The 17883-nt window shown below is 52.8% G+C and overlaps 1 protein-coding gene across 1 annotated transcript in view; it reads left to right on the plus strand.

Moving 5' to 3' along the window:
- The window catches only part of ERN1 (endoplasmic reticulum to nucleus signaling 1), a 75014-nt gene extending 57341 nt beyond the window's left edge, over positions 1-17673 (plus strand). The window contains exons 11-22 of the mRNA XM_032870841.1: positions 2402-2520; positions 5270-5461; positions 6958-7225; positions 7973-8063; positions 8353-8542; positions 9317-9416; positions 9697-9896; positions 10335-10482; positions 12055-12182; positions 14444-14567; positions 15003-15070; positions 15601-17673. Of these exons, the coding sequence (XP_032726732.1) occupies positions 2402-2520; positions 5270-5461; positions 6958-7225; positions 7973-8063; positions 8353-8542; positions 9317-9416; positions 9697-9896; positions 10335-10482; positions 12055-12182; positions 14444-14567; positions 15003-15070; positions 15601-15813 (1841 nt within the window). The 3' untranslated portion in view covers positions 15814-17673. The remainder of the gene's footprint in view (positions 1-2401; positions 2521-5269; positions 5462-6957; positions 7226-7972; positions 8064-8352; positions 8543-9316; positions 9417-9696; positions 9897-10334; positions 10483-12054; positions 12183-14443; positions 14568-15002; positions 15071-15600) is intronic.
- Positions 17674-17883: the final 210 nt, after the last annotated feature.

Genomic DNA, 17883 nt, shown 5'->3' on the forward strand with positions numbered 1-17883 from the left:
CTGTTGAGCAGAGAGCCCAATTCGGGGCTCGATCCCAGGACCCTGAGTCTACAACCCAAGCCGAAGGCAGAGGCTTAACCCACTGACCCACCCAGGTGCCCCACTTCTACCTTTCTTTTGAACAGAAGTAGTTTTGAGAGCATGTGTGAGTGGGCCGATGTGAGGGGGAAAATAACTGATGAGCAGAGGCCATTAAAATTACAAGGTCATGTAGTTTTCTGTATGAGTTAAGGGATACATAACCAGCCAACCAGTGGCTAAGAAGAGAAAAAATTTTGAAAACTAAGGAAATAGGTCCCTAAGACTATAAAACATATGGGGGAAAAGTCTTCATGACTAGGTCGCAAAATGATATCCTTCTGAAGTGGAAAGGTTGCCCAAGTAAGAAAACTGAGAAACTCAACAAAGTGTGAAGAAGTCATTAGGGAATCACCCCACACTTCTGAAGTCCCCTGGAGGAACTCCGGAGCTAGTCATTTTTAAATAAGGAACTACTTGGCAATCTTCGCATAGACTCGAGGCCACAGGTAAAATGACATGCCCTTTTATGTCCAACTGTGTCCTTTGATTTGGTTTTGGAGGAAGACATTAAGGATATCCCCACTTCCGCATTGGTCTTGAAAATAAAATGAGTCCTCTTAGCTTGAGCGATGTGGTCTGGTGGCCTTAACCTGGGGTGCTGTTGGCTTCCTGTGGGAGCTTTGTCAGACAAGCATGTGTGACCCCTGGAGATCCTGAGTCCATGGGTCCGGGCCAGGGCCTGTGCTTTTTGCTCTAGAGCCCGGACGTGATGATGATGATAGATAAATCCCAAAGACCAGGTACTGTCTGTACAAAAATGTGTTGGGATCTCCTGATGATGCTTGTGGAAAAGTTGGTTCAGAGCGTGCAGCTCGATGGCGCCAGGGCCCAGCTACGGGAGACGCCTGTCTGTGAGCAGAAGTACAGCAGGAAGTGAGGATCTGGGCTAATCCTGTCTGTAGTTGTCTGTTGCTAAATCCCTACAGGAGAGGCAGGACTTGAAACACAGGGAGCAGGCCCTGGGGGCGGGGGTGGGGGCAGGCAGGGCCCTGCAGCACAGGGCAGCACGTGGGAGGGCAACCTGTTTTCTCCTAAAGCAAAGGTTTCTTGTTAGTGAGCCTCAGAGGTGCCCAGAGACACTCACATTCAGATCCCTGGGCCCCATCAGCAGGTCTGATTCCAGAGTCTCAAGCAGGAAGACCCCACATGAGGACATCCTACTTCCCAGTAAAGCATGTTTCACAGTTCTCACAGACAAGGGGAAACGTGGTGGTTCAGAACAAAATGATCTTGTTTAGGGACGCCTGGGTGGCTCAGTGGGTTAAGCCTCTGCCTTCAGCTCAGGTCATAATCCCAGGGTCCTGGATAGAGTCCCATGTCTGACTCCCCACTCAGCAGGGAGTCGGTGTCTCCCTCTGTTCTCCCCATCCCCAGATAGATAAAATCTTAGGCAAAAAAAAGAAAGAATGACCTTATAGAGAACTGACCTAAAGATAAAGATTTTTCTTGTTTATTTTTGTCTTGGAAATACAGACCATAAAAATCTCTGGTAGGTTTGGGACACCAGTGGAAAGATCATAGAGTGAGATCCGCATCACAGGGAGAGAACACAAAGGAAAGTGTGTCCTGGAGCCAACAGCGCACTGTGAGAGAGTTAACTGGCTCTTCTGGGCAGTATAGGCGTCATTTCATGTTAGAGCTAAACAGATTTTCGAGCCATACTGAATCCCAGTTTTACTCAACTTTGTCTCTCTTAGAGTAATATGCATCCAGAAGATGCTCAATAAACGTGTAACATACAGTAGGTAGTCTTCAAATAGCATAGAGATGAGTGAGTGAGCGCCCGGAGAACTGTGACCCCCGGCTCCCCTAGCAAATGCGTCCTGTTTCTCTCTTGGGAATAATTCACCCCTTCCCAGGATGGAATTTAGATAATAGGAATAGAACGCCACCCGAGCGATTTAAATACTAAGGTGGGAACGTGATAGCCTTAGTAGGGTGATGTTACGAGGTAGCCCTTAAAGGGAGAAACTGCTTGAATTTTTAATGGAGCTTCAAGAAGCTTCAGCAGCCCACACGTAAATTAGGAGTTACCCACACAAGTCTTACTCTGAACATATCCTAAAGACCCTGATTCCTCTCCTGACAAGGACACTTCTTTGCCCCTCACTGTGAGATCCAGAACACTGTATACCTGCCACTGAGTAATAAAATTTGTCTTAATGAGATTTTTCTGGTAACTGCCCCTCATTTTCTCTCCCTTTACAAATGTGGGTGCTCACCCTCTGGGCCCCTCAGTAGGGAGTGACAGTTGCCTAAGCTTGACATGGAGGGCCACCACCATGTGGCCGGTCTCATGGAAATGTGTTTCCTCTCCCAGGACACCATGAAACCCCCCTGTCCGCTTCTACCAAGATGCTGGAGAGATTCCCCAACAACCTGCCCAAACATCGGGAAAACGTGATTCCTGCCGACTCAGAGAAGAAGAGCTTTGAGGAAGTGAGTGAGGACGTGAACAGTTAGTTCCTGCCTCCTCGGGTCCGGTGTTGGGGGAAGGCATTTGCCCTTGCCTTTGGAGCTCACAGTGGACCCGGGAGGGGAGAGGACTGCTCGGGAACCCACAGCAAACATCACCCAGGGAAGGCCTGGTGGGGAGGTTGTCAGAGCACTTACTGAGGGCGGTGGGAAAGGTAGAGGGATGGGGGAGGGGGCTGGCTGATGGGACAGAGGTAAAGGGCACCAGAGGACAGAGGGCAGCAGAGACGAAGACCCGGAGGTGGGACGAACCCTGCGTGTGCAGCTCTGGGCCTGAGACCAAATCTGAGGCCACCACGTAGGGGGCGGTGGAAGTGGGACCACGTGCTACAGAGGAACCACGTTACCCAGCTTTGCTTGCACCTGGCAGTGGAGCCAACGGTTGATGAGGAGAGGAGGTGGGAGACCCGAAGCTTTGTGAAACCAGGAGTAGCTCTTTGGAGACGGTGGGCTCAGCTGCTTGGTCTGGTGGAGGCTTGGTCTGGCAGGGGCCCAGTGGGCCCACAGAACAGAGATTTGGGCAGCAGGGAGGCCCCCCCCCAGGAGGTAGCTACCGCGAGCCTCTGCCCTGGGCTGTCCCCTTTTAGCTCTGGGGACACAGAGTGCCAGGCAGGGTCTCTGCCGGACATAGGTGGCCATCCAGACTAGGATGATCGGAAGGGAGTTAGTAAAGGGATTATTCTCACAGATGTGGACAACCCTAGGTGTTCTCTTAGCATCCTTTAGCCTGAAGTTGGGGGGCAGGAGTGGAAAGCCTGGAGCTTCAGTTGGCATAATCAGCAACCCCACAGACCTGGACCTCCTTTCCCACCGCCTGCCCCATCTGCTGGGGTCACAGTTGGGAACCAGAGGGCAGGGAGACCACTGCTGTGCCCATAGGTGGCAGCCTACTGCGGCACAGAGCGGGGGGAGGAGGCAGGAGGGGGGTCTGTAGGAGGGGTTCCAGCATGGCCAGTGGTGGGGGAAGGGGCTCTAGAGAAGCCATTCGGACTTGGTAGCTTCTGCAGCCCTCCCACGGGGGATGCAAGCCTGAGAGAGGCCTGGACTGTGGGCAAGGTCCGAGGAAGACGAGGGGGACTGGCTGATGAGGGGGCCGCAATCACGGCAAGTTGTCTGTAGGGCTCAGATTTGATCCAAAGAGAAAGGAAAGGAAAATCATGAAGCTGTTTAAGACTCTAGAGCGAGATATCTTGAGTTGCCTGTGGTCTCTGGAGATAGCCAGTTGGAGAAGTCCATTGAGTCCTAAGACAGCGATTTCAGGCAGCATTGGTGCCTTAAGGTCTTGGGTCTGATGTTGATCTTATTAAACTTATTAAACTTACTCGTATCCACCACTGAACACTTAGAAAATAAAAGTATAGAGAAGAAAACAAGACAGAACCCTTACTCTAAGGCCAGAGATAGCCACAGTTAAGATTTTTAATAATCATCCAAATTTGAACAGAGTTTTTTCAAACTCCCCTAAAATCCTCTGAGGTGCATTTACACAGCAACAAGACAACCTTTGTTACAAACACCTCGGACCGAATATAACCAAGGGTTGTTCCTGGTCCCATGCTCAGCAGACATTCCTCAGCTGCCTGCTCCCCACCGGCCGAGCCCCCCCCCACCCCCGCCCCATACACTGTGGGTGGGGGAGTGGCAGGGAGAAGCCCTGGCAGAAGTCTGGGCAGGGCGGGGGTGGGGAATGTGGGTGCCTGGTGGGGGATGCCAAGTTCTGCACTTGCCCAGGGGCTGTGTTCTCTTCGCTGGGCAAACAGCGACGGTGCTCCCGGGGTATGGGATGTTTGAGAACACATCGATACGTTTTCCCAAACTGTTCTTGGAGTCCTAGAGACTCCGAAAAGCTGAGACGGGAGGTCCACTTTTATCTGGTTCCATTTTGGGCTTCCAAGTAAAATTTTGTCTAACACTAACAGAAGATTCTGATGCTCTTCAGAAACCTTGAAAAATAGTGGGATACTTGAAAAAAATGATTTTGTTTTTGGAGTTGCCCTGGAAGTTTACAAGTGACAGAAACAGGCTGCTTTATTTTTCTTCAGCCACATCTGTGCCCCCACACAGAGTTTTCCTTTTTTTTTTTTTTTTTTTTACAGATTTTATTTATTTATTTGACAGAGATCACAAGTAGGCAGAGAGGCAGGCTGAGAGAGGGGTGGGTTGGGAAGCAGGCTTCCCGCTGAGCAGAGAGCCCGACTTGGGGCTCGATCCCAGGACCCGGGGATCATGACCTCAGCCAAAGGTAGAGGCTTTAACCCACTGACCTACCCAGGCGCCCCAGGGTTTTCCTTTTTAATGTGAAACGGTTTTATTAAAGTGACTATCAACCTTTTCACTAGACTTTGTCACCGAGGATGTCAGAGTTTTCTCAGATATCAAATCGACCCTCAAAGGAGGACATCTTTGTCTTCAGTGAGGATTTTCTAAAGAATATAGGATCTAAAGACCCTTCCAGAAGTACTGCTCTCGAGCTGTTTTTGAGTACTGATAATAACCTCATTGCATTGCAGTAAAGCCTGGCCTCTCAGGACAGTCACTTTGACAAAGGCAGAGCCATTGTGTGGCTGTGTGATCTTTGGTGAGCCTAACCAAAAAAGCCCAGCACATTCTACAGCATGATCCCGCCTGGTAGTCACGACTACTCTTGACTGTTTGGCTCATTTATATCTGGCCAGAAATTGTGCAGTGACGTAGTCACTCTGTCCCATACAAGGTTATCAACCTGGTTGACCACACTTCAGAAAACGCGCCTACCACCGTCTCACAGGATGTGGAAGAGAAATACGAGCGTGCCCCGGCCAAACCTGAGGCCCCCATGGACTCTGTGCTCAAGGACATCGCCACCATCATCCTGAGCACCTTCCTGCTCATCGGCTGGGTGGCCTTCATCATCACCTACCCCTTGGTAAAGCTCTGCCCCTTCCCTTCGCTCTCCCGGGTGTTTCTGAACTTCCGGGCTGGTCACCTGGTGCCCGTGAGCTCCGCACACGCATCAGACAAGCAGACACGTTGCCTTTCACATTTCAGAGTTAGTATTTGCTTATCTTTAGAAACATTGTCATTAAAAAGACACTAGCTTCTCAGGAAAGGACAGGTTTTTGGTTTTTTTTTTTTTTAATCTATGTCATAGAGTTAATTAATTATAAAAACTGATTTGTAAACCTTGCTTCTGCAGATCATTTCAAATAGTTAACTGTATTTTCCTTTTTAAGAATAGGGATGATAGATGAAAACCCACTTAACTTTCCTCCCTTACAAACTGCCTGTGAGAGATACCAGCTAGAGTGGAAAAGGTGGCATTCCTCCCACTTTCTGTTGGAAGTGAGTGAGCTAAGTTAACCTAGTTGAATAGGTTGTCAGCTGGATAAAACATTCTAGAATATTCCTTCATCAAGTTGCTCAGAGCACTGAAGTGTCATCTTAGAATACTAGTGTCCGGGAAGCTCATGTCCCATACAGGAATAGGAATGACAAACCCTTCCATTTGTACAGATGGGTTCACCTGCAATGTTTTATATTTCACCTCCCGCAGTTCCGGGAGGTCATCATTGCTATGCCTTACTCCCAGAGAAGCTAAGTTCTGGGGAAGTTAAATAACGTTCCCAGTGTTACTCAGCTGATCTTTGGCATTTCCTGGATTTGAACCTGAGTTCAGAGAGAGAGTGTGGGAGTGTACGTGAGAGCCAGAAAACTCCCAGGGGACAGGAGGTTGGCTACACAGCAGTCCCTTCAGTGTTCTTCCCACACACAGGTAGTAATAATCACAAATCACTGCTACTTCACATTATGACAGAACAAATTTTGCGGGGTAGATGAGAGGAGTAGGGGAGGTGGGGAAGGCAGCGTGACGAAATGGGGGGAGTGGGACTTGGCCAGGCCACATGTTACAGCCACAACCTGGCTGTGTGGCTGTGGGAAGATGGCTGTGAGGTTGTGAGCCCGAGCCGCTTCCCCTGCCCATCCGGATCAGTGACCATCTGTGTGTTAGCCTCTATCAAGTGCACAGCTGTAGTGGACAGCAAGCCCGGGTCTTCCCGTGCTCTGTTTGGTTCCATGTTTGTAATGACTCCAGACTTCCATAAAAGTCCTAGAATTTTAGAATTGAATGGACCCCTCCCCCCTTCATCTGGCCCAACCTCCACCTACATCAGTCCTTCCTCTTGCCCCTTTCAGGCCCCTCCAGCAGGGGGAGTGGGCTCTCCTGGGAAATCCTAGCTGGCAAGAAGAGCCCTAGTTATTGAACCCATCCTGCCTCCTGTGCCTTCTCACTGGTCCCTGTGGGATCTTATAAAGGGCCCCTGCTTCCTCTGCCACAGGGAGCTTCTCCCAACCAGCCTACGCCTGCGTGTGTCCCTGGGGGGAGCAGACTGCCCTTGTCTGGATGCAGGTTTCTCTTCCCAGAGCATGCATCAGCGGCAGCAGCTCCAGCACCAGCAGTTCCAGAAGGAACTAGAGAAAATTCAGCTCCTGCAACAGCAGCAGCTGCCCTTCCATCCACCTGCAGACGTGGCTCAGGATGCTGAGCCCTTGGACTCATCCGGCCTGTACTCCGAGAGCTCAGGCACCAGCAGCCCCAGCACATCCCCCAGAGCCTCCAACCACTCGCTGCACTCCAGTGGCTCTGCCTCCAAGGCTGGCAGCAGCCCCTTCCTGGAGCAGGACGATGAGGGTAAAGAGAGTTGCTGTTTTCTCTTTCATTTCAATACAGTCTAAGAGCCATCTAGTACCAGTTCCTCCCAGGGAGTGTCCGCGGGATCACAGAGTGCCGTTTCTAAGGGTACACTGTGTTCTCACCTCATTCCCTGTCATTCTGGCAGCCAGGCTTCCACACCACCCCAGGGCCTTTCCCCTCTGGGGGACCATCCTGTTCTTCTTCCGTCTTGCTCTGGAGGGGCTGGCAGTTGCTGCTAGCCCGAGGTCCCCTGGGTGTCTGGCTTGAGAGCGTTGCTGAGGCCAGCCAGCAGCCCCGTTAACACTGCCGCTGTTGACCCCCATTTCTCTGGTGGGGGGGTTGGCTCAGACCAGCCGTCGGGGGGTTAGTCTGAGGGGCTGGAGGCGGAGCTCGTGCAAGAGACCTGAGCTCCAATCTCAATCTGCGGCCTTTTCCGGCCCCTCCATTGCACATTGGCTGTGCTCCCCCAAAGGCTTCGATTGCAAATTGTAGGTACATCTGTGGTGGACCACTGTCTCCCGACAGTAACGGTGAGGCAGGGACAGACAGCAGGAGGCGGGGAGCCTGTGGCCCCGGTGTCAGTGGGGAGTGGAGCCCGCCGGCTTCCGCTCACCACGGGCTGGGAACATACAGCCTGCGAGATCCATTTCTGTATCTGAGCTCAGGAAGCTCGCAGCCTTCTAGCCTCGAGGGGTTTGAGATTATGTTCGTTTAAAACCACTTCGTCTTCCTGTTTCATCCCAGATGAGGAAACCAACATGGTGATAGTTGGGAAGATTTCATTCTGTCCCAAGGACGTGCTGGGTCACGGAGCTGAGGGCACGATTGTGTACCGGTGAGTGGCTGGCTCCAAGAGCTCTGTGATGTCGCCTCCTGTCTGAGCACCTGTCAGCTTGCATGTGGCAGGCCAGGCCCCTGGGGGTGCCGCAGGGTCATAGCAGGGGCCGAGATGGAAGAGTTCACCTCCAGGCAGGAAGGGACGGCCGCCTGGTGCTTGGTTAGGGCTGGGGGGCTCACAGGGTGGCTGCTGCCTCAAGGGACACGGAGCACCGTGGGTCTGTGGGTCTCTTCGTCTCCACAGCCTGCTTTGCGCCCCCAACCCAGCCCCTGATCCTTGTCCTCAGGGGCATGTTTGACAACCGTGACGTGGCCGTCAAGAGGATCCTCCCCGAGTGTTTCAGTTTCGCTGACCGTGAGGTCCAGCTGCTTCGAGAATCCGATGAGCACCCCAACGTGATCCGCTACTTCTGCACGGAGAGGGACCGGCAGTTCCAGTACATTGCCATCGAGCTATGTGCCGCCACCCTGCAGGAGGTGGGAGCCCGGGCGGCTGCAGCCTCTGTCTTCAGGGCAGCGGTGGCTCGAGGGATTACACTTTCTTTTTCTTTTATTTCTTTGTATTCACTTCATTGAGGTCACAACACAGCATAGGCCTTTGAGTGAACAGTTTGGTGCTTTTGAAGGACACGCCCACTTAACCACAAATAGCCCGGAAGGAGAGCCTTTTCAGCCCCTCACCTTCAGTTGGGTGGGACAGTCTTTGGTTGCAGTTGGTGTCTGTCTCCTTTGCCCCCAGGAAACCCTGCACTTCTCACCCTGAGCAGGGTTAGTGAGGGCTTGGAGGATGCTGGCCGAGCAGTCAGGCCTTGGAGATCCTCCTGCGAACCCCTTTTGCTCAGTCTCCAGGCTCATCGGGAACCTGTCTTGGTATTAGCTGGCTGCACTTGCAGGTTTGCCTATATGAGGCCATGAACTTGAATTCCTTGCACCCTTACCTTTATCACTGTACACGAGTCCCTCGGGACTTCTGTTTGGTTAAGTGAGCCTGTGGCTTCAGGAGAAAGTCTGTTGGTAGATGTGGATTTGGGCAGAGAATGTTGTCAGTATAAATAGGATCAAAGAAAATGAGCTGACCTAATCCCAAATGTTAATTAAAGCAAAAAGCTGCTGGCAGGAGTTTTCTAAACAAAATTAAATCACTCGAAAGAAAGACGTACTGTGTGGGGTCAGGGGGAGGGGGTTGGGTTGGGTTGGGGCTGTCCCTGCGGAGGGGCTGTGTGCATGACCTAGCCGTTGTGTCTCTTGCAGTACGTGGAGCAGAAGGACTTTGCCCACCTCGGCCTGGAGCCCATCACCCTGCTGCAGCAGACCACCTCGGGCCTGGCGCATCTGCACTCCCTCAACATTGGTGAGACGCTTCCCTTTCCCAGGCTGCACCCCTGCTGGGGGAGGGGCAGGCTGGCAGCTGCTGGCGTGGTCCCTCCCTCTGCTGAGAATCTGTGCTTTATCTCTGGTATGCACATGGGGGGGTTTGGTGGCCTTCTGACAATAAGAGTTCTAAGAGGGCTCTTTCACAGTTGCAGAGTAGAACCCTTAGAGGTGGCAGCAGGCCTGCTGGGAGTCTGAGAGGGTGCACTCCCTGACATTACTCGTGGTGAGTATGGGACTGATCTGGAGCGTTCTGTTAGTTCACAGAGACCTGAAGCCCCACAACATTCTCCTCTCTATGCCCAACGCACATGGCAGGATCAAGGCCATGATCTCGGACTTCGGCCTGTGCAAGAAGCTGGCCGTAGGCAGGCACAGTTTCAGCCGCCGCTCAGGAGTGCCGGGCACGGAAGGCTGGATCGCTCCAGAGATGCTGAGCGAAGACTGCAAGGACAACCCGGTGAGTCCCCGGCACAGCTCTCCGCCTCCTGCCTCTTCAGGAGAGACAGCCCCTGAATTCAAGCCTTGGGGGCTGTGGCTCGTGGAGAATGACGTTTGTCGAAGAGCTTCTATGTGAACAGCATGCAGCTGGCACTTTCCGTATGGTCCTGTTCAGAGGAATGGAAGGGCAGTTGCTATCCCCCCACTCCCATACTTTTCCAATCACTTCCTTCCCCAGCGCCTCAGCTCTAGAGCCCACGTTTCCTGCTGTGAAGGCCAACATGCCCTCAGCCCTTGCAGGGGGCCAGCAGGGCCCTGGGCGCTTCGAACATGCTAGTCGAGTCTCCCGGGGCCCCTTCAGAGTGGGTGAAGCAGCAGTAACACTCCTGTCCTCACTGCTGCTGAGTGAGGAGGATAATTCTCCAGAAGGCCTCTCACCCCCTCCATCTCTCTTCAGACCTACACGGTGGACATCTTCTCTGCGGGCTGTGTCTTTTACTACGTGATATCGGAGGGCAGCCACCCTTTTGGCAAGTCCCTGCAGCGGCAGGCCAACATCCTCCTGGGAGCCTACAGCCTGGACTGCTTGCACCCTGAGAAGCACGGTGAGCGGCCCACAGGGCAGGAGGGGTCGGGAGCCACCCCGCTGCCCAGCTAGACCCCGTGGGCCTCCAGGAATTGATGACTCATTCTGAAGCTGGTGGAAGGTTGGGTAGGTTGTCTTAGAGCACCTCTTCCTAAGGCCAGCAGCTCTGAGGTTCCTTCAAGTCACCCGATGACCTGGGAAAGACCCCCTTTGGGGACCTCTGTTTTCTTGCTTGTGACGTGTGAGGGTTAAATAACCTGAGGTCCCTTCCTGCACAAACATTCAGGAAAACAGATAGTCCCTGCTTCATAAACTTTGTGTGTGCAGGCCAGTGGTCAGTGGGTGCAGTCTGGGCTCGGACAGACAGGCTGAGTCTTGCTCTCTGGGTGCAGAGGCAACAAGGCTTCCTTCCCAACTTCAGGGTTTCCTGTGTTATAACTGACCCAGTGCCACCTTTAAATTAAAACTGGGGGACCTGAGTGGCTCAGTCGGTTAGCCATCTTAATTTCAGCTCAGGTCACGATCTCAGGATTATGAGACTGAACCCCACATTGGACTCCACACTCAGTGCGGAGTCTGCTGGGGATTCTCTCTCTCCATCCCCCTCTGAGCCTCCCCCCTGCTCACATGTGCATGCTCGCTCACTCTCTCTCAAATAAATAAAATCTTAAAAAAAAACAAAAGGATACCTGGGTGGCTCAGTGGGTTAAAGCCTCTGCCTTTGGCTCAGGTCATGATCCCAGGGTCCTGGGATCGAGTCCCACTTTGGGCTCTCTGCTTGGCGGGGGGCCTGCTTCCTCCTCTCTCTCTGCCTGCCTCTCTGCCTACTTGTGATCTCTCTCTGTCAAATAAACAAATAAAATCTTTAAAAAAAAATCAAAACTAATTTTCTGTTTTGCTCATGGATTAATTTTCCTTATTCCCTATAGAAACAGTAGGTTAGCATGAAGACCTCAATTCCATTAACACAGTGATGAGTTCCTGCTGTTAATACCTTTGTATATCTTATTCCAGTCATCTAATTAGACAGATGTGTGTCCTTGTGTAAAACATGGAGGTAAATCGTCCGTGCCATTGAGTCCCTCTCTGTGTTGATCGGTGTTCGATGGGGCATTGTGTTCAGAGCATGGCCCGGGACCTGGAGGCATTCCCGGAGCCTCCACTAGTGGGTATTTCCAGTTACTCTTTTTCCCAGACCGCAAGGTGAGAACTCCCTGTATTGGCCAAAGTTTGTGCATGTTCTTTTTTTTTTTTTTTTAAAGATTTTATTTATTTATACTTGACAGAGAGAGATCACAAGTAGGCAGAGAGGCAGGCAGAGAGATAGGAGGAAGCAGGCTCCCTGCTGAGCAGAGAGCCCAATTCGGGACTCGATCCCAGGACCCTGGAATCATGACCTGAGCCGAAGGCAGAGGCTTTAACCCACTGAGCCTCCCAGGCTCCCCGTGTGCACGTTCTTAAACCATTTCTGCAATGAGCTCCCGTCGGTAGAATCTTGAATCAAAGGGCACACGTGCTGTTAAGGTTCGTCTATTTCACTGTGACCGTGGACCGGGGACAGTGACAACTTGCTTGTCTTCCTCCTTTGTAGAAGACGTCATTGCCCGGGAATTAATAGAGAACATGATCGCCATGGAGCCTCAGAAACGCCCGTCCGCAAAACACGTGCTGAAGCACCCGTTCTTCTGGAGCCTAGAGAAGCAGCTGCAGTTCTTCCAGGTCGGCCTCTTGGGTTTTGGGTTTGGGGGTATTTTTTTAATCAGAAGCCTTCATTCAACTTTTCCCAGATTTTAAAAAATATGGCAAAAGACAATGAAACCAATGACTCCTAATCCCATAACCAAGAGAGAACCATGGTTGATATTTTAACATACTTCCTTCATACAGATAAAAGTGTGTTAGGGTCAAACTGTATGTACAATTTTGTGTCCTTTTTTCCCTCAGCACCTAATATTTTGATACAGTATTTTATTATGTATTTTTTTAAGATTTTATTTATTTGACTGACAGAGATCACAAGGAGGCAGAGAGGCAGGCAGAGAGAAGGGGAAGCAGGCTCCCTGCTGAGCACAGAGCCCAATGCGGGGCTCGATCCCAGGACCCTGGGATCATGACCTGAGCTGAAGGCAGAGGCTTAACCCACTGAGCCACCCAGGCGCCCCAATAGTATTAATGTTATTAATATATTTAACGTAGTATTTTAACATCCTATTTTTTCATCTTAAAATTCTAAATTTTTTTTTTTTAATTCTAAAATTTTAACTACTCTCGTACTCAGTCCTGTGGATGTGCTGTAATTTAAAAACCTTATGTTACAGGAACTTACAAATACACACAAAAATGGAGGGAATACGATCATGCACTTCCCTTTACCCGTCCGCCAACTCCAGCAATTATTAACTGAACCTCTGCGCTCTTCTCAAATCTTCACTCCAGATTACCGTGCAGGAACTCTTAGGCATTATATAATTTCATCCAAGTCTCCAAAATCTAAACATTTACTTACACTGGATTCTTTCTACCTTCTTTCACCTAATCTTTGCCCACATCTCTTTTTGCTTACGGTGGATTCTGAGACGCGTACTCAGAGGATGGGTAGAGCTGAGCTCCGCCGGTGGTTTGGCCGTTTTAAGGCTTTGTGGTGTTGCCCGCCCAGTGGCTTTCATGGAAAGGGAATGGGTTTCTCAGTCTCCCTGGTCAGTTCAGCAGAGCTCGTCCAGACACATCGTACCCAGCGCACCCGCCCTGGAAGGCAGGCCCCCAGGGGCAGTGTGGTCTGGGTCAGAGTGAAGCTTGGGTCTAGGAGTGACCGTCACCCTGACCCACAGTCTGACTAGAGCCTTAGCCCCCAGCAAGGAAGCTCCCTGAGGCCAGGAGTGGTTGATTTCCCGTTCGTTGCTGTGTCTCCACTGCCGGGCACGTGGCAGGTGCTTAGTAGGTATTTGGATGGATTGAGAAGGGGAGGCTTTCGTGCCACTTTCGAGGGCAGTGGGCATGGACAACATTAGGATTGTTCATTAGGGTCCTAATACTACAGTTAGGAGGTCAGGTGTCCTCCAGTGGCTTCTGGAAACTAGCCAGGTTCCTTTGATGATGACAAGATATAGAACAGGAATAAAGCTCACACAAAGGGACCTCCAGCCCACTGTGGGTTAGGATTTAAACTCTTCATTTTTCCAAGTCCCCTATCTTGTGACCACACCTGCCTCCCCCTGTATAGCTGTCCCGGCTTTGTGGCAGAAGTCTGTGTCCGCAGGGCATCCGGGGTGAGCCCCTAACTCGTCCAGGGCCTCCCTCTAGCCACTGCAAGCCTGAATCAGCCAGTCTGGCCTCACCTTTGTCAAGGAAAGAAGAGACTGTGGCCAGTGAGTCTGTGCTGCGTTAACACACGTGGGGCCCATCGCTCCGTTTTCTCGGCTGCTGGAGCTCGAGCTCAGACATGGGGCAGGGTTCAAGGCCAGGGAAGGGCCTCCGGAGCCCACACCCTCGTCGGCCGCTTTCTTCCTCCAGAAGAGGGCTTCATCTGTCTTTTCTGTTTGTATGAGGGGTGCTGACCAGCTGTGGATCTGAGCGTGTCCCCTTTCCTTGCGTAGACGGAAAAACCCAAGATGCAGAGCAGAACGGAGCTGTTGCTGTTCACTGATGAACAGGCAGTTGATTGCATCTCGCCTCCGTGTGAGAGGCAGTAGGCGTGCACAGGGGTGAGACACAGGTGTGGCGTTCGGGTTTGTGGAGAGGTGCGACACGTCCCACCTGTCACAGAAGTGGTCTGTGTGGGTCTCTCCCCAGTGAGCCACAGACAGGGCTGCTCGCAGGGGAGAGGGTGACAGATCGGGAGGGACTGAGGCACAGCACTTGCTGCTGGTACCGGGGACCGAGGCTCATGTGGCAGTGACCATTCTGTGCGTGAGTGTGTCGCTTCTGCAGCTTCCGGTTCTCCACACACTGACCATCGCCTGCTGCCCTTGTCACCCTCGCAGGACGTGAGTGACCGAATAGAAAAGGAGTCCCTGGACGGCCCGATAGTGAAGCAGCTGGAGCGAGGTGGGAGAGCCGTGGTGAAGATGGACTGGAGGGAGAACATCACTGTCCCCCTGCAGACAGGTGACCACGCTGAAGCCCCCGCCGCGCGTGTTGGCAGAAACATTTCAAGAGCAGCAGCCGTTTCTAAGAAGTGAACGTGGGGCTGGCAGCTCCGGGCGGCTTGGGCTCCAGATCTCACAGGGTTGAGGCTTCCGTGGGTGTGTCCTCTGGGGTTCATTACACAGATGTGGGCTTCATTTTGTCTCTTCACGTGACAGAGACAGTGACAGGTGCTATGCTCTGAATGGTTATTTGTGCTCGTGGGTGCGACCCGGAGGTGGAATTCAGCCTTGCACTGCCCTCGGTCAGGCTCATTCTGGGGGACACATTCCTGTCGGCCACGAGCATGGCGTAGTTCCGTTGTGTTTCAGTCTGATTGCTTGGTCCCCAGGAGCCCTGGGAATTTTCCTCTTTAGACATGGGTTTGTTATATGGCATTCCTGGTTTCTTCCCTAGATCTGCGGAAATTCAGGACCTATAAAGGTGGCTCCGTCCGAGACCTCCTCCGAGCCATGAGAAACAAGGTAAGGGGCGTGAACCCCCCGTGGGCCCAGTGACGGGTACAGCCACCTTCCTCCTTTCTGTTCTCTGTGGGTCCTTCCACTCCTACTAGAATTCTGACCTCGCAGGGCCAACTCGTTCCCTTAGACAGGTGTTCTCTTCTGCGACGTTGAGGTGTAAGGAGTTCCGCTCTGGGAAGCGGGCTGTCTGATGCTGGTGTCATCTGTGGTCTCTGCCGACCTGTGTGTGACCTGTGCCTGCCTGAGACTCCACAGTATAAACCCCCGATGGGGACCTTCCCACACAGGCCTGGCCACTGGCCACTCCAGCAGGGAAGCTTGTCCTTGCCTCCCCAGCCCTGGCCCTGACTCGGCTCCGAGGCGTCCTCCTGCAAGAGGGAAAACAGGGAAGACCGTTGAGTACCTGCGCCTTTTCTCCTCGACAGAGAACCGACTAACATTCTGTCTTCCTTGACTCTCAAGAGGATCTTTTACCGGTGTTTCCTGGGCTTTCCAGCTGCTAACCTCCCTGTGTGTGTCCATCCTGTTTGCAGAAGCACCACTACCGGGAGCTCCCCGCGGAGGTGCGGGAGACGCTGGGCTCCCTTCCCGACGACTTCGTGCGCTACTTCACGTCTCGCTTCCCCCACCTCCTCTCCCACACCTACCGGGCCATGGAGCCGTGCGGCCACGAGCGGCTCTTCCAGCCCTACTACTTCCACGAGCCCCCAGAGCCCTGGCTTCCAGTGACTGCAGACATCCCTTGAGCCAGGGTGGCCATCCATTCTGGTGGTCCCAGCTGTGACTGTGGGCTTGGTCTCTGCAAGTCCGAGCCAGACGCCTCTCGGCTTAGCAGGGAGACCAGGCTCCCAAAACAAGTGCCTTGAGCTGCCCACTCTGCCTCCAGCAGAGGAAGACGCCAATCCCAGGAGGTGGGAACCGCGGCCCCTTCTGACCTGTAGGGAGTTGGGAAGATGTTGGCCACGAAAGCTTTCCAGTTGGGGTCCTCTGCCAAGGAGGGCCCATCCCAGACGCAGTGACAGAAGCATCCTCTGCCTTCTCCTGGACGCATTGGCTTCAGACCTACAGTTTATTTTTTCAACTTCCTGCTTGGTGTCAGCCTGTGGGCCTGTAAGGAAGAGAGGGGAGGCAGTCCTGCGTTTTGCCTCCGTGCGGGACCAGGAGCACCTCTCTCCTTGACCAGCGAGGCTGAGGGGCACGAAATGGAGTCTCTGCTCTAAGTGGGGCTCCAGAGGGAGGGACATTGGGGAGTAGGAAGTCGTTCAGAGGGCGTCATTCCTAGGGATCGGAGATGCCTCACTCATCGCGAACGCGCCCAGAGTTCCCCAGGTCGCTAGAGCCAGTGTTCCTTGGGGGCAGTGAGAGTCCTGAGCGTGAGGCACCGTGTTGGGGCAGGTGAGCGCCGCCCACTAGAAGACAAGGCCGTGTCTGCTGATCTCTTAGAAATGAAGAGGGTACTCTGTCCTGAGTCCACAGTAGTCCAGTGCCTTGGTGGCCTTTGATGGATTGGGGGGATGTCTAGGAGCATGTGGGGGCAAGAGGTGATAAGTTCCCCCATCAAGAAGAGCAGCACCCAGGCAGGAACGGGCCTTTGGGACCAGAGGGGAGAAGGCCACATGCAACACTTATGGCCACCCTGTGGGGAGTCCTGGGCCAGCATATGGGCAATGAGGCTCTCTGTCCTGGACCGGAGGACGGGCCAGGGGGTCGGGAGCAGAGGCCAGAGTCACCACAAGCTTCGTGGGCAGGCTTTTATGTTTCTCTTGGCAGATTTTAATAACTTTATAATTTGATCATACTGTAGAATGCTACGTTAGCAGAAGTAAGCTGAACTTGAAGCTTACTCGTGAAGAAGATAAATGCAAGATATATAATACACTTTCTATTTTGTGTAGTACCAAAAGCCTCCATCCCCTCCGGAAAGAGCGTTCACGTTCAGAACGTGCTCTGATGCCGAAGAGTAAAGCCGTATAGCAAGGCTGTCCGCGTCCCTTAAACAACTTGAAAGTAATATTCCCTCAATTATGTCAATACCATCTTTTTGGCTAAAATTAGTAGAGTTTTTGACTTTAGTCTCAGTCCAAACTTGCTGTCTTTTCTCTACCAAGAGCCTTAGCAGTTCAATGTGATCAGGGTACAGTGTGGCGATGTCCCCCATGTCCTTTGTCCAGCCGGGTGAGTGGGTCCTCGCCCTTTGTTCAGTGCCGGCGAGCTCAGAGACCCCGCTCGGGAGCAAGGATGTTGCTGATGGACCGAGAGCGCACCGTTCCTTCTGTGAGCTGCTTCCTGATGGCGGGTTGGGCTGAGGGCCACTCATCAGAAGCTCTCCTGTGTCTTCGTAGAATTCAGTTCCCTTCCTTTCATAATGACACGACTTACTTAAGTTCCCTTTATCCTCCATCTGCTGTTATCCTCCCTCCTCACCGGTTACCCCGCGTAGACCTGGGAGCCCTGGGGCTGGGGGCGGGCATTGTGCTGCGTCTTCTGCCACGGCACCCACGGTTCAGGAACACAGCCAGATGGCTGTCCTCTCCCCACTCTGCTGCATCTGCGCTGTTGTTGTCCCTAGGATCTGCGGTCACTTTGCTGCCGGGCCTGAGTGTGATCCCTGCCCTCCCCCCGCCACCCCCGGCAGGTGGAGGAGGTGCCCCAGGTGGGCTGGCTGTTGGCTCTGTGCTGCTTCGGTCTCGTGGCTCAACAGTGTCCGTGGGGGGGCGGGTAGCCAGTCACGGCTGGCTGCCCAGGGTTTGTGTCTGCTCCCTGTTTGGGCCCAGCTTGTCTTTAGAACAACTGTTTTTTAAATGCCCTTTCTACTT

The sequence above is a fragment of the Lontra canadensis genome, unplaced genomic scaffold (assembly GCF_010015895.1).
Source record: "Lontra canadensis isolate GAN:19392208 unplaced genomic scaffold, GSC_riverotter_1.0 scaffold41, whole genome shotgun sequence".
Classification (NCBI taxonomy): Eukaryota; Metazoa; Chordata; class Mammalia; order Carnivora; family Mustelidae; genus Lontra; species Lontra canadensis.